General features: G+C 50.0%; 1 protein-coding gene across 13 annotated transcripts in view; it reads right to left on the bottom strand.

Annotated features, from left to right (window-relative positions):
* Positions 1-21,483, bottom strand: part of KCNQ2 (potassium voltage-gated channel subfamily Q member 2) — a 78,143-nt gene extending 56,660 nt beyond the window's left edge. For all 13 annotated transcript variants that reach the window (XR_008234869.1, XM_052785392.1, XM_052785443.1 and 10 more), the window contains exon 1: positions 21,187-21,483. Coding sequence is in view for 12 of the 13 variants with exons in the window: in XM_052785392.1 (XP_052641352.1) it covers positions 21,187-21,482 (296 nt within the window). In the remaining variant the exon portion in view is untranslated. The remainder of the gene's footprint in view (positions 1-21,186) is intronic.
* Positions 21,484-22,532: the final 1,049 nt, after the last annotated feature.

Raw genomic sequence — 22,532 nt, 5'->3', positions numbered from 1 at the left:
GCTCTGGAGAAGACAATATCCTCCTCCAGAGCAAACGGGAGCTGGGTCCTACATGATGTACGGCTAGAGCTGGCACCCAGCCTCCCCCAAACTCGGGCCAGGATGCAGAGGGCAGCCTGTGATTTTGGACCACTGCCTCCTCTGGAGAGTGATGGCGTGGAGAAAGCTGGCTCCAGCCTCCTGGAGCCACTGGAGAAGGACACCTCATGTCACCGCATCTTGTCACCTGCCACCCATTCCTACGGGCACCCAGCACCTTCTGCTGCTCCAGCATCCCCCACGCCTGTTGCTTGGACCTTTAAGCTCAGCCAAGACTCAGCTGTGCAAATCTGACTGCTGCTAATACTAATAAATCCAAAGTCCTCTAAAGTCTGGCTTTACATTCAAAGGTTATGTTGACTTAAAACACCCGTGCAAGCTTCTTACTACAATTTATAAATTCCAGCACAATCTGCATATCCAGATTTCTTATCCACCGTGCTTCAGGTTAGCAATAGAAAAAGAAATGACTGAACTCCCCCTCAAAAAAAAAACCAAACAACAAAAAAACCCAAACTTAAAATGACTTGAAACATGAAAGATTATCCTTTCCTTTTCTTCTTTTTCTCAGTAAAAGCGTATGACAGAATCATCATAAAGCTTTTCAGGTTAATCATCTAATTTGCCTTCCAAAAGAAACCCCCTCGGAATCTACACGCCCATTTACATAAGAATTTTAAAAGACCTTTAAATTTATTCCTGAAATACTTGTATTCAAATAGCATTCGCTGACATGCAAAAACATTGGGCTTCCTCTAATGGAGCACCAATAATTAGCAACTGGATTCCTGGATGTGACGAAGATGGATAGAACACAAGGAGGTTGCACAAGCTTGTAACAAGCCACTATGCTTGTTACACGCTTCGCTGGCTTTCCCAGGAATTGGGAAAGGGAATTAATGATTTGTTTAATTAGAAGGAGCAAAGCTGGAAAGGAAGGAGTATTTTACTACAAGCATTTGAGAGCTGCATGATGGAAAACAACTTAAAACATTTAAAACACTTAAAAATTACTTTGGGCATGTAAACAAGGCATTGATAATTGTGCTAAAATAAAAGCAAAATGCTTACAGGCAATCCATCTGTAACCCCAGCAACACATTTGCTGTGGTCTCTGTAAAACGCTGGTGTTCAAGTACCTAAAACTTCAATGTAAATCAAAGACCATGAAAACACAGCAATGACAATAAACCAAGGTGAAAGTACATCCATACCAAGAGAAACAGAGATTGTCAAATGCCTTTTAACACTCACAGAGCCTCATAATCAGAATGGGAGAATTTACAGCTCAATTTAAATCTCCAGTGAATCAGAAGCAAAACTCTGATAATGCCTTGACTTTTCCAGGGGTAAAGACATCGTCGTATTGCACCTAGCCTTAGCCAGAAGCATCTATCATCTTTATTCATGTAAGCAATCCTGCTGTGATTTGCAACGCTGCTGTTCATTTACAAAGCTAAACATGAGCCTGAATGCCTCACTCCAGGTTTCCACATCCCTCAGTCTCAGCCAAAATCATCTCCCAAGGCAACTTCTGTCACTAGCAGAGCTGAAAATAGAAGCAGGGAGTCCTGCTTTTCGGTCCTGTGCCTTAATAAATACTCTCCTTTCCAAAAATAGCTCCTGATGGTGTCTCATTCCCAACAGGTTCGGCCATGCCCAGCCCCATCCTCTCACCTAAGCCCAGGAGAGATCTTGCTCCTCGGAGGAGCCTGGAGGCTCCCCGGGCACCCATGCGGGTAGAAAACATTACTTATGGGCAACCCACAGGCTGGCTCCGAGGCAGGGATTCTCATGGTTATATAAACTTTTTAATAAATCTTTAGCAAAGGCCTCTCTGGGACAACGGTAATAGCTCCCATGCCTTCTCGGTGCACCAAGTTGATGGCTGAACAGCCCCGATAAGAAGCACCCTGTTTGTACAAAGCCATAAAGTGTACTAAGGACGGTGGTGTAAATGGAGCAAGGGAGCATCTCCAGAGGAGCAAAGCAGCGTCCCAGAGGAGGTGGTGGTATGTACAACAAGGCTGCCTTAAATGGTGTTCCGAGAGGTGGGAATTAATCGGGCTACAGAGATGCAGGTCTTAGAGACCCCAATCCATGTTCTAGAGGTGGCACTGGGATGGGAAGGAAAAGAAAAAGATTTACTTTCCTCATCAGCCCTATTGCACCACCACCACCTGCAAGCCCCCAGGCCATGCCCCCCAGCCCCCATGCACGGATGCAGCAAACCTGCTCTCCTTGCTGTGTGACAGCAATGTAGCAAAAACCAGGAGGTGGTTTTCCAGCGGATCGGGTTTTCTGGGGTCTTCCCCGGACACGAGGGAACGCTGCTGGCTGAGCACAGCGTCCTGCTTCTGTGCTTCGGCTCCCCTTTGAGCTATTGAAACACACCTGAAACACGGGATTTACATCCCAGGGAAGCGTGTGTATGGGGGTGACATTCCCTTTACATCAGGGTTTTGGGGAAGGTCGTTTTCTGCTATATTATGGGCAGATAAGGAGCATTCACAAATTCATCACAGCGAACTAAGGAAAAAAGAATAGCTGGTCACAGCTTTACTGTATAAGCATGGTAAAGTGGCACAACCAAGTCACAAAAATCCTCCTCTTCCCCTGCCTGCCTTCTATTTAGGCAGAGCATTTCTCAGTTAGAAAAAAGAGCAGGATATGGGTTCACATAGATTTTTCTCCTTCAACATCCAACACTTTTGCAATCAGTTCCCATTCCAAGAGCTCCTCCAGCCTTTCCCTCTTGCTTATAACAGAGTCAGGGAGCAGAAATGGCATCATCTGCCCTGAGTGCCCAGAACCAGAGTCCTGACCTGAACCCATGAACTGCAGGAATTTGAACAGAAATGGGTTTTGCATGACATATCTTGTCCCTAGTCCAGCAAAGGATTATGTATCTCCACACTTATAAGCAAGAGCGAGCTTAAGAGCTTTTCTGGATTGAAGCCTCAAAGAACAAAAGCCATCTGGAAATGACAGGGAATGGAGATCAAGATCTGAACACTTTTAGCAGGAAAAGGGGTTAAATTTAAGGAATTGGTGGGGTTTTTTACAGGCTGGCTCTAATCATTTAACTTACTCAGAATAAAAGCCTTATTAATAATAATCACTGCATACAAAGTTCTAGCTCAGATGTTCCTCTTTGTCCTCATCTAACATGAATCACTGGGAAATGCTTGTCTGCGTATTCTCCTCGCCCTGCGCACACAGCCTCAGTGGAGCCAGATGTCTGGAGGAAAACCCACAGTATTAATCAAGCCCATGCACCTGCCAGAAGAGTCTGTCTCTGCTGCAATTCAGCACTGCCGGGCTGAGGTTTTCTTTTAAAAACTTGGTGGGGAGAAATATATTCATGCAGCTGCAGAAACGGTTCACGGGAGAGAATCCTAAAGACCACAGTGCAATTATGGTGCATTGGGAGGTAAATTAAGAGTATAAAATATTGGACATTTAAGTAATTCTTAAAACACCTGTGCAGGCATTTACTCAGAGCACATTTATTGATTTTAATGTGGGGGAAAGTTGCTGTCTCATGCAATACCGGTATTATTCAGATTGAAATCTGAGCACTGCCTCTGTTCCATCCCACAGGGTATTCCCCCAGAAGAGCCTCTGCTTCCTCCCTACCTCTGAGAAAAGATTACTCGTAAGTACAGGAATACAAGCCTTCCTAATCTAACCTTTATCTGTATATGAAGATCAAGTTATTTCTGCTTCTTAAGGGCAAAGCCCTGCTTTTCTGCAACACCTCAAGAAAAACAAATTAAATAAATTTGAGAAAGCAAGGGCTATGCTGCATGCTTGGAGCATGCAGGAGTAAAAAAAATCCTCTTGCTGAGGTCAAGCTCCTTTGACTGACCTGGGCAAATCACTCGACTTAACTGAGCTCTAAAACCAGGTTAAAAGCAATATGTCCCTGTAGAATGTAATGCTGCTTCTCATCTAAACATTCCTTGAGGGAATGGGATATACAAAAATAGGCTCCAGTCTAATTGCAGATAGGAAGATTGTCTCAAAATGTGCAGGACTGGTTCCCACTGCAGACAGGAATAGTAGCCAGTTTTTCAAAGGTCTGTCCCAGAATCAGCTGTTCAGCTGGAGCCCGAGGTCTCCTGCCCGCAAAGGACAAGCTCTGTCTCTCTGAGCTTCTTCAGCTTCGTTCTCCTGTCTCTGACTTTGCACTAGTTTTACAGCACCAAGAATTACAGCACCTCAAAAACGAGCAACCTCACTGAGAGCATCCGCGGGGAGCTGCCGACGCAGAGGCTCGGCACCTCTCGGCAGCCGCGTGAACCGTCTCGGACCCACAGCAGGCAATTAATGGCTCAAAAGCCTTGCGTTGACTTTAAAAATCTCACTTTCCCCATACCTCAGCACAGGGTTTATGCTTCTGTAAAGGCAGGGCCCCAGAGCTGTGCTCTCGGGCTCCCTCCCAGCTAACAGCAAAGGAGGGCCAAGCTTTTAACGGGTGTCAAAGGCACACGGGTGCCCCAGCCACTTCCCAGGGTCCGTCCCCAGCTTTGCGCCTCAACAATTAGAAGACAAGAACGTGGCTTCTCAGAGCCAGAGGCTAACAGATAACACAAAAGTGTAAAACACAAGCACTACGAAAGTGCTGCTAATTTCATTTGCTCATCAGTTTAATTAACTGAGTCTTGGGGAAAAGAAAGAAGTATTTGCAAACTGCCCGTATAATAAGTCTTAGAGTTGATAATTTCACCATCTGTTTAATTTTACTTCTCTTCTCCTAGCTAGTGATTAGGAAGGAGCTCAGAGCCAAGAAGCAGCAGAGCTGGTTCACAGCCTTTTGATTTTAGTCCCCAGAAGATGATGACCCCCAAGCTGGGTAAAAAAAAATGTACCCAGGAGAATCACAGGAGTGCTGCAATCAGCAGGACCATGTTCCTTCTCTGCAACTCTCCCCCTCACACCAGTGCAAATCAGGAATAACCCCCCAAAAACCAAGGGGGCTGCACTGCCAAGAGCGAGGGTCCGGCTCACCCAGGTCCAAACCCTGCGATGCCCGAGGGATACCCACGTTTGTTACGCAGAAAAATGCAGGATTAGGTCCAATGACAAGAAATAAAAGGCCAGTGGCCAGTTTTGGAGCTCTGCATCCCTTCTCCACATCAGTAGGACGGCATGCTCCTCCATGGCAAAGGTGGCAGAATACGGCCCTGATGCTTTTCATGTCCGTGAAGCTGCTCCTGTTGGGATGGGAACGTTTCTGCTGGAAGTAACGCCTTGGCCATGCAGACAGGCAGGCGCAGAGGAGCTGCTCAGGGTGAAGGGATGCAAAACAAACCCAGATCTCCAGAGAGCTCAGGCTTAAAAAGGCAGCTCTCTTTAGCCCTAAAAAATTGCTGAAACAGCCAGTTATGCCGCAGGGCGGGGAGAGCATCACAACAGCTGCCAGTCAAGCTCCGTTTAACTTTGCCACTCATATAACTATTTTGGGTCTTCTAGGAGCTGCAACTCTGAATTCAAAGTCCTTTTCCACCAATCTCCCCTCTGCAGCGGTAAAGTTTCCCCGAGCTGTAGCCAGATTCACCCCAGCCGTGCTGCTCCCTAAGAGCAATGGGGAGATCCTCCTGCCACCACCCACGTCAGTGTCTCCTTTGCTCATGGCAGAGAACGGCCAGCTCATGACACGAGCCCCGATGGGAGCAGGGCAGCCCCACCTGCACAGACAGCACTGGGTCTGCCAGGGCACAGCCTCTCCTTGCACCTGATTAATTAATCCCCAGCACCAACGGGCAATTAATCACTTCTGTTATCTCTTGCTTATTCTCTGGTGTAATTCGAATGCAGCAAGTGGGCAGCCAGGTGTGGATGGGAAAGCAGCCCTGAGTGCCAGAGGGAGTGGGGGGGGGCAGCCCCCCATCATCAAGAGCCCTTTGCAAAGGGAGAGGCTGCCTGGAGAGCTAAACACCCTAGAGAGGAGGGGAAAGCCATGATACTGCTGGAAAAAATAAAGGCAACCTCAGTTAAAAGGGAGCCTCATTTTTAAAGCCTTTCAGGCTGGGCAGCTTTGGGGGGGGGCTCGTTGCAATCAGGGCTGAGAGCCAGTGTGAGCAGACCAGGGCTTTTTGGCTCACCTGGAGACTTGCAAAGAAGGTGGCATTGCCTCATCCATAGCTCCCCAAAAACCTCCATCAGTGGAAGAGCGGAGGAACGATGCGCGTCCCCCCCCGCAGTCCCTGCAGTGCAGCAGTTTGCAGGTCAGCACGACCCTTTAATTTCATTTAAGGCCACGCTACCCAGCCGGTTCCCAAGCCTTGTGCCTGGTCCTCGCTGCTTCTGCTCGCAGCTACGAACTGGCTGGACACGGGCAGCTGGGAACCAGTCCCAGTACCACTCAGGTGTGTGAATGACCCTCTCCAGCTATTCTGGTCCCTAAGGCAATGAGGCTTATGCAGTCACCCTGTCTGGCTGCCTCACTGTCTTCACCTAATATTTAGACCTGCTGGCCCATTTTCATCACATTTGCCAAAGAATGGAGAGCCAGCGATGGGCAGCAAGGAGAAGAGCACCCTGGTTTTGCCCCTCGGAGGAGGCTGCCATGCAAGCTTAGTGGGGCCAGCACACACCAGCGAGCCCAAGAGAGCCACGAGCTCGCAGAAACCAGTTCCCCCAAGTTCCCCCACTCAGCAAATGACAGGTTTGTTCCCTCCCCTTATTTTCCTGTGCCAGTAAACACAACAATAAATAGCAAGCTGCAGGAGGCAGATGATTGTGTGGTGAAAGGTGGAAAACATCTAAAAATGATTTAAAGCAGGGAGGAGAATAGGAAAAGAGGGCTGCAGATTATATTCTCTGAAGAGGAGGAGCTGTTCAGCTGGTGAAAGGCAGCAGAAGCTGGCAAGGTTTTCCTGCCCACCCTGCAGCTCCTTGCTCCGGGTGATGCTCGGGTCCTCTGTGTGGGTCCCTCTTTGCGAAGGTCCCCAGTCCCGACGTGGGACCCCACCAGTTCCAGCCCCGGGACGGGAGCAAGGCCAGCGCTGCAGGGGCTGGACCCACGGTCTTTTTAAAGCTCATAAGTAACAGGGACACAGGGCATGGACACATTAAAGCTGAAGAGAGAATTATCTAGCTGCCATTTCAACACGCTGGTAAATCAAAGTCGATGGAAGCCATATGCTCTGCTGGGAAGCATCCATCTCGTTGCCAGGGAAACATCCTTCCCATTTAAAATGGCAGGCAAAGGCTTGCAAAAACCTGCTTTTAACCCCCTTTTCTCAGGCACGATCCAAGTCCCCCGGCAGGTCCCCCAGCCCTGCGGCATCGTGCCGTACTGCTGCCTGGGAGAGCTGTCGCAGCTTAACTCAGGAGCAGGAGAAGGGAACGGTGCCTCTCCCATGGGATCCAGAGGAAATCAGACCCAGCCTGACAGCAGGGAGACCCTGCTTCCAATTTCCAGCTCACTCTCAAGCCAGTTTCCGTGGTTTATTCCCTGGGAAAAACAGGGGATCACCTGCCTGGGTCATATCAAGCAGCTCATCTCAGGGATGCTGCAGGTGCATGGTATAGACAGTGCCTGGCCAGGCACAGATGTGCCCAGCTGTGGGGCAAGGCACTTTTACAGCAAGGGAATAATCAACAGCAGGACCATGGCCTGGGTTACCACTGCTCAAATCCAGTCTCTTGCAAAGCAGCAGGTACCACCCAATTTCTTACAAGTAGCAAGCAAGAACCTGACCTTGGAAATTACGGCAACCTGCAGCCAGGGCTTCAGGCTCACGGAAATAACGATAAACCCATCACGGAGCTCAGCAGCTGGCTGGAGTCTGCAGCTGGCCCCGGGTCTCCTTCTCTGCATCTGTACCTTCTTGTTACTCCCTCTAAGCCGAATGTATAGTTATTGCTCAGAAACATAGCCGGGTTGGTTTGCCGGGGTCTCTGCCAGCTGATGGAGGAGACAACAATGGGGGTGTGGGAAGGGGCATCCCCAGAGCACAATCTGTAATCCGGCATTGTGGAAATCATGGCAGCAAATGCCCTCCAGCCTATTAATGCTAATGAATTTGCATGTGATTTTGTTTTAGACAGAAGATACAGACCAGCAACCACATGCATACTGGAACAGAAAACTGGACATCGTCTTGCAAAGATGTTACTTCTCTATATTTACTTCCAATCTCAGCCTCTCATGACTTTTTTTTTGCCTTTTTTTTTTTAAACTCTTCTCATTTATTGTAAATCCCACAAGCAGATGAAGCCAACTGTTAAAGTACAGAAATGCAGTATTTTCTATTCTGATAAGTAGCTGCACTCTAACAAACTTTATAATGGAGATCAGAGACAATATTTAATAATTCAAGCCTAGGGAGGCCTGACGGGACAAGGATACATGCTGAAGTCTCCTTGTCTGTATGGGAAATGATTATTCCTGTTGGCGGAGGGAGAGGCTAGGGTTCCAGCATGGGGAACAGGGATGCTGGATTATGCCACAGGCATTCCATGTCACTGAATTCCTCCGTACCTCGGCTCCCAAACTGGAAAACGGGCGTAACGATTCCCCCCAGCACACAGGGGGACAGCTGAGGTTAAGCCCACGCATAGCTCAAGGCATGCCTATGGCCCTCAGCAATGAATAAATCCTTCTAGACTAGAATAAAGCCTGGCACAAAAACACTGCAAAGCACACCAGTAACCAAGGCTCGCATGGACCAGAGCCAACAACAGCATCTTAAATGACAGCACGAAGCCACCCGGGAGCACACAGGAGCAATGTCCTCCAGCACATGACACCAGGGCATGCCCAACACCGCAGCCAAGGTGTTAGTCCTCCCCCGTATGACACCTCAAGGCAGTTGCTACAGTCCTAAATCCCTTTTCTTGGCTGCTAACCTGGCTCTTAACCCAGGTGGCAGCAGCCGGTGCAAAGCCGGCGAGTAGACGCCGCAGCACGAATTCTCCATCAGGGCATCCTGCTCCTGCCAGAGCTAGGAAGGAGTCACCTTCACTCGGTGGCATCGGAGCACAAGATCTCCCCGGCGACTCATCAGCCGGCTCCGAGATATGCTCGGGCTGTCTGGGAATTATGTCACCAGGCACTGTAAATATCAAATGGCCCTTTTATGATCCTGAGCGCTCCTTCCTACCTCCTTCTTGGCTCGGAGCCTCGCGAGTGGTCTGTGCTGTACGTTGAGGACACCGACAGTGATAAAAAGCAATGAATGGATAATAGCCAGGTAGTATTTTGAGTTACAGCATCATCAGCCTGCTGCTAAACCAAAGGAGGAGCAGCTCTCCATCCTGGTTGTGTAACTCAGGCTCACAGGACATTCCCCGTAATTACAGGGCCTTTCCCTGCAGTCCCATGGGGGCCGTATGCTGCATTCGTGAAAGGATGCTCAGAATTTAGCTTCCTCTCTAGCACATTTTTTCAGTCTTCCCTAGAAACAGCAAAGAGCAAGAGGAAGCTGGGGGGGGGGGGGGTGTTTAATTAATCTTAATTTCTGCTGTGCTTTTAGCAAATGAAAAATAAGTAAGCTGCCCCATCAGGTCTGTGCTACCTTCCTGGGCTGCTCTAACAGACCCTGTGTTTCACAGGTGGGGTGTACATCCCACCCACCCACTGCAGCAGGGAATGCCATTGCAGGGTCAGGCTTGGCTCCAGCTCTTCATCCCAACTCACATCCCATGGGGATATGGCTGCAGAGTAGAAAGGCCTCCCCAGCCACAGATGGGGGCTGGCAATCCATTAACTTAATGAATTTCTCTGGGGTTTTTAATAGCCATCTGCTCCCATGTGGAGAAGGGCCAAAAGAGCAAGGCTAGGTAGGACTGGAACTCATTTTGGAGGTTCAGCCCATTTCTCTGCAGGGACCTGGGGCTTGGGCAGGTGCTCTACACCAAGCACACACCCACAGCAGGCAAAGAGGGGAGGAAAATGGCAAATTCGATGGAGGTGCTCCCCAGGTGCCCAAGTTCTTGCATATGGGTGGATGAAGCCCAGGCAACATCAAGCCCTGTCCTACTAGCAGGTCTCCCAGATGTGGCTGTTCCAAAGCACAGGGTGGAGACCTGAAGTTGGCATAGGTCTTGCCTACTTGTAGATGTCTACATCTCTATCTCCTGGTAGAAACAGTGGGACAGAGACAACTTTAGAGTGCCATTCACTTGTCTTATTCAGGCACTTTCATCACCTTTCCCTATACTCAACCTCAATTCGCTTTCCCCATACTAAGGCAGGTTAATCCAACGCCAACTTAAAACCAAGTTTCAGACCTACATGGTATTATTTTTCCTGGGCTCAGATGTAAGATCTACTGATTCACAGACTAAGCCTCAGCAGCTCGATCTGTGCCATTTAGCACGACTCGAGATGCTCCCATCACCCACAAACATGCATCAGGGGGAGTGAAGGCACAGGCCCTGGAGGGACAGCTCAGAGGTGGTTTCAAATTATATCTGATTTCTGTTGCGGAAAAGAAAAACAGCAGCAGCAGCAAAAGGTCAATGCAGAAATTTTTCCTACTGCTCATTAGCTGGTATGATAAGAGAGAAGCCGCTAAATAAGAATAGCATTAAAAACATCTACATGTTAAAGGGAAAACATGGAAAAGAAGAAAAGTTCAGTGCAAAATTCTGTGACCGCATATCATGCTTGACAAATTACAGAGAAAGAGCTCAGGAAATTCTCCTTTTCTCTAAGTCTTTTTCTTTCCTTACAGGAATAGCCATAACTAAGAAAAAGACAACCACAGTGATGTGCATCCAGTAGCCACAAGGACCAAACCACAAGGTCACATTAACAACATCTCTTTAGTGCTGATAAGGATTAAATGCATCAGTCCCTCAGGCTGTGGAGACAGAGCCCCCATGAAGTGCCAGCAATTTAGTTCAAGACATAATGACATGAGGACTTGTCCCTCTGGCTCAGGGTGATGCTTAATTGGGTGTAAAGTCAGCTTTTGGATGAACATTGCCGTTAGCACGCTGGCTTCTTTGCAGCCCCCCAGAGAACTGTTACGTGAGGGGCTCTCCTTGCACCCCCAAACTCACATGCAGCGAGGCAGCTCTCTGCAAGGCCACGAAGCAAGCATGGGATGTCTCTGAAAAGGGCCATCTCAGGAGAAATGACACAGTGAAATTCCTCCAAACCTGGCAGCTCCTGCACTGGCAACGTCTTAGAGGAGCCCATCTGCCTTTGCCCATGGCACCTCCAGTCCCTGCTCTGATACCAGTGAAGAATTACAGCCACTCAAATATCTCATCTCTCCTAAATAAGAAAAATCCCACCAACCGAAAACCCAACAGCATCAGCAAATCAACCTCAGGGGAGAAAAGAAGGTACAAATCACATTTCCCCCTTGATCATGAGCCGCTGTAGAGCAAGACTTGCTCCTGGACATGGACACACAGTACACCGTGTCCCTACGAGCTGTCCTAGCAGCTATGCAACCCCAAGATGGACAAACATCCCATGCAAATTCCTACCCATGCTCCAAACGGCCATGCTCCTTCAGCCAGGAGAGATGGGATCAGCAGCACAAAGCTTCCAAACGATGGACCCAGTTCAAGGGTTGGTTTTGCTGCTCATTCAAGCCTGGAGTCTTTATATAGAGTCAGGGCAGGATCCAAAAGCGGAAGAGAGACACCCACTCCCAGGGAGTGTAACACACACACACACTGAAATAAATAGCTCCCTGCCTAAGAAGATGACTCAGGAATCTCACTAGTCCTTAAAGCACAAATCATTGCTAATAAATCCCAGGAAACCTGGAGTAAGGCCCAGCAAGAGGTTAACTAGACAAGACATGGTATTTCCAGCCTTGCCAGACACAGAAGAGGAGGAAGAATGAATAACCACGTTATTAAACCAATGTTCAACACTGAATCAACAGCCACACCAGCCTGAGCCCATCGTGCAGCCTACCTGCTTCAAGAGCAATGAGTAGTCCTTATTACTGGGGGGAGGTTTTGTTTTTCACTGCCCCTCCTGGAAGCATTCAGGCTTAACCACCACACAGCTTGAAGTGGCAGGAGGCAACACAGCCTCACTCCCTGTTTGTCCAGCTATAATATACAGATATTTATATTTAACTCCTTTGCTCTCCTCTTGAGCGAAAGATGGAGTGCTCTTACATCCCTTATTACGTTCTTCAGATCAGGTAACAAACCTCCGAGCAAGCATAAACTCAATTAATGGCCAGTTCGAGACTCTGAGTAGTACAAAAGCCCATAAACATGCAGGAGAAAGTCTCCCAGTGCTGCCATTTTGCTGCCACATATAACACTCGAACAGTGAGAAAGCCGGTAAGCCCAATTCACAGCCCTCTACGTGCTGTTCATTTGTAATGAACAGCAAGACCACAGCAAACTGCCCCAGTATGGGTGATCCATGTCCTGGGAAAGATGTGCCTTCATCCTCCCAGCCCAAAGTTAACTCTGCTGAGGTCCTCAGACTGTGGGATTTCCCACTAAGATAGGCTGGCCCATGCCTCTGACAGTCTGCTCCAGCCAAAGCCAACCCCACTTTCTTTTGCAAACCCAAGGAGCATGAACAGAAACCAACCCGCCAATTCAAAAGCAAATAAGAAGCCGGGAAAATACTGTTAAAAAGTGGAACAAAGATAACATTTACCAGCAGTCTCCCAACTACTACTTTATGCCTTTCATCTGTCTTGTCTGTTCAATACAATAAGTCCTTACAGCAGGGACTGGCTCTTTTTGGCTTGATGTACAGAACAGAAGCTTGTAGACTTCTATTTCCATTAGGGGTGCTTGCACACTGCTATAATATTAATGGAGTATTGTTTTCCCCTTGGTATTCATTTTAACTATTATTTGACTGAAGTTTTCCTTTCGCACCACGTATTAGTTTTTCCAACCATATCAAACCAAAGTTGCAGCGAACACGCACAGCGGGTACCCAGACACAAGCTATTGCATTCACACAAGAGACGGAGAAGAGGTGTACGTGAGTCACCTTTGAGTCAGGATTTCTGCTAGCTTCTTTTTTTCCTGGGCATCATAATAACTTTATAGAGAGTGACAGCATATCTGTGGAAGCTGCTTTAGGATTGCCTGCCCTGCTGCGCTCATCCATTGCGGTGTGCGACAGCAGCTCAGCTATCGCCCCAGCCGTGTTTTGCTTCGACACTCTCACCTCCCTGGGCTGGCAGAGCTCTAAACGAGAAAGCAGGACTTCCAGGCAGACCAGGGCTTGTTTACAAATAAGGCATTTGCGAATCCCTGGGAAATACCCTCCGGAAGGCAAAAATCTCTACCTCTTTCAATCTTGCCCTGAAGAGACCAAGTGCCAGCCACGATAGACTCCCAGGATCCTCAGATGGAAAGCGGTCACCTCCTAACCCAAGCAGGGGCAGTCATTCCCTCTGACCATGCCTGTCCTCTCGTTTCTTTGCCTGTCCCATCCTCCTGGGGAGGCATTAAAAGGAGGATCTCCAAATGAAGAAGACTGACCACTGGGCACTCCCCTCCAAGAGCCTGAACACAACTGTAGCTGCTTAGGAACTATAATCAGTATTAATAAGGCTTGATTACCTTCTGATTTCCCCTGGGTCTTGGGTTGCAGGTCCACAAGATTTGATCAGGATTTGCTATAAAGGTTCCTTTCTCAAAACCAGTCCTCAAATACAGCTGAGTAAATGTGGATCTCAGATCCTGCTCATCCCATTTCAATGTGGATCAGCCCCATCTCTCACCTTGACGTTACCTGGCAGGGTGTCCCCAGTGTAAATTCTGGCTCTGAACATCCCAGTTCCTACAGGCTGTGGCAGGAGGTGGGAGATGCCTCAACTCACTCCAGTTTTCGGTTTGAAATTGTGCCAGGCTCTGTCTTCTCTCCTCGTTGTCCAGACTCATCCCACCCAGCTTTCACCTAAGGTATGCAGGGGAACTTACCCCCCTTCTGTCATCAACAGAGAGACATGGGCATCTCCAGAAGGCAGACCTGCCCACTAAAGCCTACACTGAGGCTCCTATGGGATTTCTGCGAGGAACCCAGCAGGTACCTGGGCATCACCAGATTCAAGCTGAAAGCCCACTCCACCTGCAATGTCTGGACATTGCACATTCTGAAACGAATCAAGTGACTGCTCAGTCACAAGGCTAGCAAAGCCAAGGCTGCTGCTGCTGCACCCGGCAATCCAAGTGACTCTGATGGAGCTTTAAATCACCTCCCTACAGCAGCAAGCACGAGAGGCGAGAAAATCTCGCAGGTCTTCTGCTCCCCACACCTTGGAAAAGGCTGCCCTTTGACATCCAATCCGCTCAAAAAAAAGTCACTGGATGGATGCTTACAGACACCAAAGCTTTCCACACATCTAAAAAGCATGTTAAGAGTCTGAAGCGATGCCGAAGACAGGCCAGAGAGAGTTCTGGAGGAACGCTCCAGTTTCCCTCATTTATTGGCAGTTAGACAGCCAAGAAGCCCCAGGGCTGTAATAAAGCACCTCTCGCCATCCCAGCCAGTGGCTTGTGCGAAATACTCCCCAAACAACACTATATGTAATTAATTCAGTGCTTTAGAATAAATGCATGACACCCCCAAAACACCTTCAATCTAAGTGTCATAGGAGGCTGCATTCGCAGTTTATCCAGGATAAGGCCAGGAGAACTGCATGGGGAGCTGAGGTGACTCGCAGCTTCAGTGAGCTGATCAAGTAAGATCAAGGATCACACAACGTGTTCTTACTGGGGAAAAAACCCAACATTTTTCTTTTAATCTGGGTGGATGGGCACATCCACCAAGGGACTACATTTAAAGACCTACTCCTCCGGTCCTGGTGGGGCCATCTTTTGCCATAGGTGAGTGTCAGAGTAGCCCAAATGGTTTTGGCTTGCAACTCGATTAGAAACCATTTAAACATCTGATAGTGAAGGACTCAGCTGCATCGGCCCAGTGCCCAGTGTCCTTCTGCACTACCTGGTTTTGCCGTTGCGTGCTCACTAGTCAAATCACCTTGCAACACAGCTCTCGTCTAAATACATTCACGAAACTCAGTTTAGACCACCACGGTAACCTGGTTTTGCAATGTGTTTGCTTTTTGACCACTGGGGGCTAAAAGCCATTGCATTATTCTGCAGCAATGCACATCTCAGTGTTGGAGACCTCCTCTCGCTTTGATGCATTGGGAATCGGGGACATCACGCCAACACAGACAGGCTCAGGTTTGCCTGAGAAGCACGCCATAGACAAAGTTTAATCCTTTATAGGAACCACTCTCCATCTTTCTCAGCTCTCCTGTATCTGCTTTACAGATTACATAGCATAAAAAGGGACTGGCACATCTCCCTGCCACCACAATTTGAAGAGGAATCTGTCCCTCAAGAACTAAGAAACCAGCTAAGCCTTTGGGCTACCTTAGAAGGGATTATGCAGGGCTAAGTGTTTGCTGCTTAAATCCCAGAAGCCAAATACCAAACTTAGGTGCTTTTTATCCTTGTAAGCCCCACTGATGCCTGACAGGCAAACCCTCTGCCCTGCTCACCCTGTCGCACCAAACGAATCGCAATGTGTCTCACCTCAAACATCCCCACCCTCTGCTGTAACGCAAAAAAAAAAACAAAACCAAGAAATCTCATTTTTGCTAACTGCATCTCTTTAAGCAATGCCCATCCTCCCTTTAGTATAGGATTTGGGGCTTGCTTTTTGGGTTATTCCCTCTTATAATAAATAGAGCCATAGCAAGACTCATATGGTTGAGGTGTGTTGCAGCACAAAAAGGAGGTCATCCGGAGGATCAGCTTGTTTTTCATTTCCTTAATGTCAGTGTGGGGTGAATGTGACAACTGGAACGTGACACATTAAAGCGACTGAAATCAGGTTGCTCCCACCAAGCTCTGACTAAGCAGCTGGAGAGGAACTCGTGAGGCATCACACTGTGAAGGTCTCCCTGGTCCCCAGGACAGACACAACCGCACAGCCGAGGGCATCAGAGCCGGAGGTCAAAGCCCAGCAGGTCCATTAAACTCGGCACATATGGGAGATCTGTATTGGCCCCTTTATCCCACATGTTTGACTAGGAGGTGGGGAGGAGAACCCAGGAGATCCCTGCATGTCACTGGTGGATGGGCTGAGTTCGGTGGCATCATACCTGTCAGCAATATACCTGTCTAGGGGTGAGGGTTTGCCATGAACCACCACCCCTCGGTGCTTGGGGGTGGATAAATGAGACTGTCAACCTGAATTTACCCCTAATTAGCAAATGCCGTAAAACAAGTATGAAAAAATGTAAGTGGAAAACAAAACAAAACATGAGAGCTGCCTAAAAACCCAACCCAGGCAGCAGAAAAATGGCTGGGTGTTCCCAGAGTCATTCAATCTGATGAAAAAGATTATCTGGGAATGGATCTATATGAAATAACCATGTTTTCATCAGTCCCTGAGGAGCGAAGGGAGTCACAAAATTGGCCGCCTCTGCACTGAGAAAGCCTGGACCTTCAGGGAAGCAACTGCATCAACTCTCCATCCTCCCACCACGCCAGCCGTGGCCATGCCAGGATGCGGGCAGTGCAGAGAGGAGACTTTCTGGAGAGAGAGGTGGCTCCTGGCTGGGTTAAAAGGGAAGAACAATTGGGATGGGGATGGCACAAAGAAATTTTAATAGAATTAGACAGGGAGGAAATGTTCTTCCTTATTATAATTGAAGTCCATGCACTTGCTTAATTAACTGAATGTATGGTGCACAGTATGCGGATAAAAAATGCACCCAAACTGTTTTTAACACAGTTAAAAAGACGCATTAAGGTTGTAAATTCAAAGTAGGAAATGCAAGAATTGCATTGGTCCTGAGCACGCAGCTTTAAAAGTGTCTGAACACAGGCTGTTTTCTTGCTACTGCCCCAAATCCAGCCCCCACCTCTTCGGCTCAGGGACCAAACATAAGCAGCTCACCTGGGGGATCGGGAAATGTGTCTCCAGACACATCAGGCTATGGGGATGCTCAGTGCAAGTACCTTATGCTGGCACAGAACACAGCAATCCCTCCTGAAGTAAGATGGCAGGTAGGGACAAAAATCACTTTCAAGTATCACAGCCCTTCAAACCCAGCACCGCTGAGCACAGGACGGGTTACAATAACCAAGGTAAAAGGACTAGAGGAAAATAAAATATTTAAATTATTGAAAGAAATAAAGTGGAAAAATTTCAGAAGCAAAATGTCTCCCTATGCAGAGAACTACCTCAAGATCTAAGTGCTGCTGCATCCCTCAAAAAGCCTGGCCTGCTATTTAGACACAGCTCAACTTTTCAAGTTTCAGTTCAACCTTGAACAGAATGAGGCCACGTGCTGCACTGCTAAGGTTCTGTCAAAAAAAAAAAAAAAATAAAAAAAAGAGGAGGGGAGTGGGGGAAGAAAAGAAAGATGCTGAGAGAAATACTGGGAGAAGATGAGAGACAGGGGAGGTTCAGCCCTCCGGGAGCCAGAGTTCACCTCCAGCCACGCTCAAAAATGGGACCCACCAGGCTCAGCTGTCCATGGGGCTGTGCAAAATATATATATTTTAGATAATCTGTATACACACACAGCTCCCATGAGCAGGTCACCCAGTTGTGTCAGGGTAGGAAGAGCTATTAAGTATAAAAATGAATCACAACACAGAAATATAACATGGTGTTTTTGCTTCACAAAGATAATAGCGCTTTTACAGAGGCAACATCTGAGATGAGACCACGTTAATGAGTTTGGGGCTGGGGGGGTGGGGGCTGCTCTGACTTTCCCTGGTTTCTTCTGCATGAAATGGTGCAAAGACGAATGAGCGACAAGAGTAAGAAGAGGTGGGAAAAGAAATCAGGTGGATTGGATCTAGGATGCAGCACTGGAAATAAATGCAACTTGCACGGGCATCTCAAGGCAGTGCATCAATCGCCCGGTGCAATACCAGCCTGGGAGATGGGCCTCTGCAGATAGGCATTTATCAGAGGTACTTACACAGATGCGCCTTTTGTATTTATTAAAACATCTCCATGCTGGAAGAGTCTCTATAGTTTGTGTCTTGGCATTTGGGTGCGGGGAGGCTGCCTGAACAGCACAGCAGCCCCAGAGCAGCTCCACACCTAGAAATGCAGCTGGGTCTATAAGCATCTCTACAAGCTAAAACCCAACCTTGCAGGGTCACAAACTCATTCACACTGGAAATAGGCCCTAAATCTTCATGCAAGAAAGTCCCTGTGAGTAGCGGGAGAAGAGAAATAGGGGTGCTGGCAGATGGGGTCAGGGGTGGAGGGGCTGAGCGGTGCACAGCCTGAGACAGCAGCAGGACAGGGCTCCCTCAGCCACAGCCTTCTTCAGGACTCCCACTCCTGCGGCATGAAGGCTAAAAAGGTGCTTTTGTGCTCAAGGCTTTGGCACAAAATGGGGGTTTGGGCAGGAGGAGACGGCGTGACCCCAATAGCCCAGGTAGGGCACTGCGCCAGCCATCGGGACATCAGGGGTGGCTCCAGCAATCCCATACAAACTTTATGACCTTGAGCCAGTCTCTTCAGCCTCCTGTATCTTTGAATAAGCAGCCACTAAGCTTTTTATCTGTCCTGCCTGTCTGGATTACAGCCTTCTAGTTAGAGAAACCCAGGAAAGCCCCTCCCTGCCCCATTCAAACACATACAGATCTAGCACAGGCTATGCCAGGCTCACCCAGGCAGCAAAGGGCTATAACTGGTGCATGGACTTCTTCTGGTGACTTTTTATGATGTTTACCATATCCTTCAGCTCTTTAAATAATATATTAGCAAACTGCCAAGGCTAAACCTATCATATGTATAGTTCGGAAGACTGGAGTCCATATAACTTCCCGATACACCGTAAAAAATTAATTATAGCCCTGATGCTTCACAGACACCGGTGCAATTACCACCTCAGCCCTGAATTCAGCCTCCATTTCCCGACAGATGCACGGGTGGGGGTCAGAGGATGGTTTCGCAGTGGTTACATCTCCCGGCTGCTTGGGCATCCACCCCAAGGTGATCTAAGGGAGGCCACCCAGCTCCCAGCACATCCCAAACCAGCGGTTTCTAATCGGAGGGCACGGCTCCATGTGGTGTCACAGCAGGTACAAGCGGAGTCACGAGCCCAGGAGAAATGCAGCTGCTTGGGCTGGGGGAGGAGACGCCGGGGGGGGATGCAGCTATACGTATACATATACGCATATACATATACAGCTACGCATATACAGCAAGAGCCAAAGGGCACCCCAGCCTGGCACTGGGGACAGGGCATCCGCAGGGAAGTAAGCCCTGGCAGGAGGTCAGTTTGGGATGCCCCCGCTCCTGCTCCGTGAGGATTACTGGCTGCCCAAGCAAATGCCACCGCAGAGAGCCAAATGGGTCAGAAGTTAAGACAGAGCAGTTGAAGAAGCCAATGAAGCTTCTAAAGCCCTCACAGTCAAGGCTAGCCCTGCCGCTTGCCATTTGGCTTTCAGGCCCTTCCCATCTCTGTCATTGTCACCCCAGTGCCCCCAAGCTGGGATCTCACCTGGATTTAACAGCACACAGCGCATGTTGCACACAACATCCCCCCATCCTCAGCACACACGCAGGCAAGCACCCAGCTCGCAACGTGAACGCTCAGCCCCTCCACACGATTCTGGAGGATTTTGCGACACAAACCACCCACAACTCCAGAGGATGGCCCTGAGCGTGGAAGATGCTCAGGACTCCCAGCGCTGGACTTCACACTCCTCATCGTAGCTGCAGCTGAGCTCCAGAGATGCTCCCTCTTCTCCTCTCCCATTTCCCTGGGGGGACGAGCTCCCCGCAAGGACCCCAACTCGCTGCAGCGCACGACAAAGCTCCCGCTTCCACCCAGCCAGCATTTCACCTCTGACTGGACTCACCAACATCTCCCTGGAAGGCCTCAACGTACAAAATGGCTGAGGACCAGAAAGCGTATCCCAACACCTTTATCTGAGAATAGCATAACAGCAAAAGGATGGGGAAAAAAAAAACCACACAAAAGACCCCAAAAAATCTTCTTGCCGGGGCTGCCAAAGGCCCTAAACCATGCTGAAAAACACGCAAACAAAAAAAACCAAACACATCGGCACCAAGGGAACAAGCACCCCAGCCTGAGCCCAGGCCTGCAGAAGAGCCTGGTGGGACTGTGGAAAGTCCCAGAGGGAAGGGAGTTGCAGTAACACGGCAATTTATCTTGACCCTCCCTTTGCAATCCTCTGAACAACGGGAAGTCATCTGCTCTTCCCTATGCAGCAATGCCTTCAGATATGGCCATCTTTCTGCCAAACGGTGGGTCAGATGTGGCCATTTCTGGCTAAAAAAACGGGGTGGCAGAGGGGAAATGTGTACCCTGGGACTGCTCCTTTGTTTACCGCTCCATCGCTGTGCAGTCTGGAAGCCTCAGACACTGATTAGCATTTCTTTCTAGACACATCTCCAATACAGCCGCTTCCCAACCGGGGGACAAGAAATACCTCCAGAATCCAGTGCAGAGCCACAAAACCAACCCCCGGCCCCAAACCCTTTGCAGCCACACAGCAGCCAAAGATGGGGCTGGGGGAGAAGCAGCGCTTGGGGGGGGGGGGGGGGGGGGGGGGGAGGATGGAAGGAGAGACAGTGCCTGAGCAGAGCTTTTTTGTTCCTCTGTTCCCAGCATTGCTATGGTGATTTCAAGCAAGACGGAGGAACAGTCCCTACCCATCACTCCCGCTGCTCCAGCCCCCTGCACCGACCGCAGGAGCGGGTGGGGATGGGGATGGGGGGGGGGAAACACAGGGGACCGGTACATCGCACCTCTCCGGAGGAAGCCACCCCCCAGCTCTGCAGGGACAGCTTCTCCCCACCCACCCACCCCCATCACCCCCCCCCACCCCGGATTCCCTTCCCCACCGCCCCCCACCCGGCATCTCCACGCACCCCATCCCCGGGCACCCACTGGGCCAGGGCGAGGGATGCAGCGGCGACCCGGCTGCTCCTGGAGGGGGGGAGTGGGGGGGGGGGGGGGGTGTCTCAGCCTCCCTCCGCTACCCCACAGCGTCCCCCCCCGGGGCTCCCCAGGCAGCGCTGGTACCCGGCATCCCCTCCCTGCACCCGCTCTGCAGCTGGAGCATCCTTCCTCCTCGGCATGCATTTTGGGGGCTGGGGGCAGATCCGAACAGGGTGTGGGGGGGTCCCTCCCGTCGGGTTTGCCCCCCACCCTTTATACTCACACGTATGCGTGGTAAATGAAAGCCCAGCCCCGCGGTCTCTCCAGCACATTGTAGAGGAAATTCTGCAGCTTGCGGTAAAAAGCATTCCTTTTAGGGGGCTTTCCGCTGCCCGACACCCCGGAGCGGGGCTTGCTGAGGATGCTGCCCCGTTTGGTGCTCTCGGAGCCGGCGATGAGGAGAGCTCCGTCCCGGCTAGAGTCCGGGGCTCCCGGATCCAACCCCACGAAGCCCACCTTAAGCTTCTTCTCAGCGGCGGGCCCCGGGTAAACGCCTCCGTTACGGGATTTTTGCACCATGGTGGCGACCGGGGGTAGAGGGGGGGGTAAAGGGGAAAGGGGAAAGGGAAGGGGGGGGATGGCGGAGGGGCCGGGGCCGGCGGGGGGCTCCGCCCGCGCTCCCCGCCGCTGCTCCGCGCCCGGCGCAGGCGAAGCCGCAGGAACCGGCTGCAATCTGCTCCGCCAGCGCGGCCCCGCCCGCCGCCCTCCTCCCCCTTAACCCTTGGCCTTCCTCGGCATCCCCTTCTTGACAGCAAGTTCTCGCACTCCCCCCCCCTCCTCCTCCACCCCAAAGGAAAAAAAAAAGCAGGCTCTGGCTTCTCCATCCCCCCCCCCCCCCCCCCCCCCCCAAAAAAAAATCAGGATCTGGCATCGTCCCCCCAAAGCAGGCTCCGGCATTCCCCTCTAAAATCAAGGTCTGACATCTTTTCCCTATCCCCCCAAGCGAGGTTCCAGTGTTGCCTCCCAAAAATCAGGCTCTGGCATCCCCCACAAAATCACCAAACCCCATAGAAGGGCTGGGCACCAGCTGGCGATGGGATGCCCATCCCCGTGGCTTCGACACGGTCCTGCTGGCAGCGGATGCAGACATTGCCGCATGTTCACAGGAAGGACCCAAGTCCTCCACATGCCCACTCAGCCACCAGAGCTGCCTAACCTCCCCACACATCCCCTTGTGCAAAGCCATTCTCTTTGTCCACCCTTCCCCGAGGTCCAACCTGCCTTCTTAAGACTTGGAAGCCCAAATTAAGCCTACTTCACACACTGAAACTCCACTGCGATGTGGTCACCAAGCTGCACAGAGACCAAGCTCCTAGGAAATCCATCTCCAGATGTGCTGACCCAAATCAGCTCTTTAACACACCCTGTTGGTTATGGTCCAGGATTACCATTTCCCCCCCATACACCATGGCTGGCTTCTGCCCCAAGGAATATTCCTCCTGACACACCTTCACAAGACTCAGGAGAAGACAGGTAGGCTGCAGAAGCCTGAGGTAAGGCAGAGGTACCTGCCCACACAATTATCCTCCACAGAAAACAGTCATTGTACTGCAATGGGAAGACCTGCAA

This window comes from Harpia harpyja, chromosome 1 (assembly GCF_026419915.1).
Source record: "Harpia harpyja isolate bHarHar1 chromosome 1, bHarHar1 primary haplotype, whole genome shotgun sequence".
NCBI classification, from domain to species: Eukaryota; Metazoa; Chordata; class Aves; order Accipitriformes; family Accipitridae; genus Harpia; species Harpia harpyja.
This window is presented reverse-complemented; position numbering and strand designations above follow the sequence as displayed.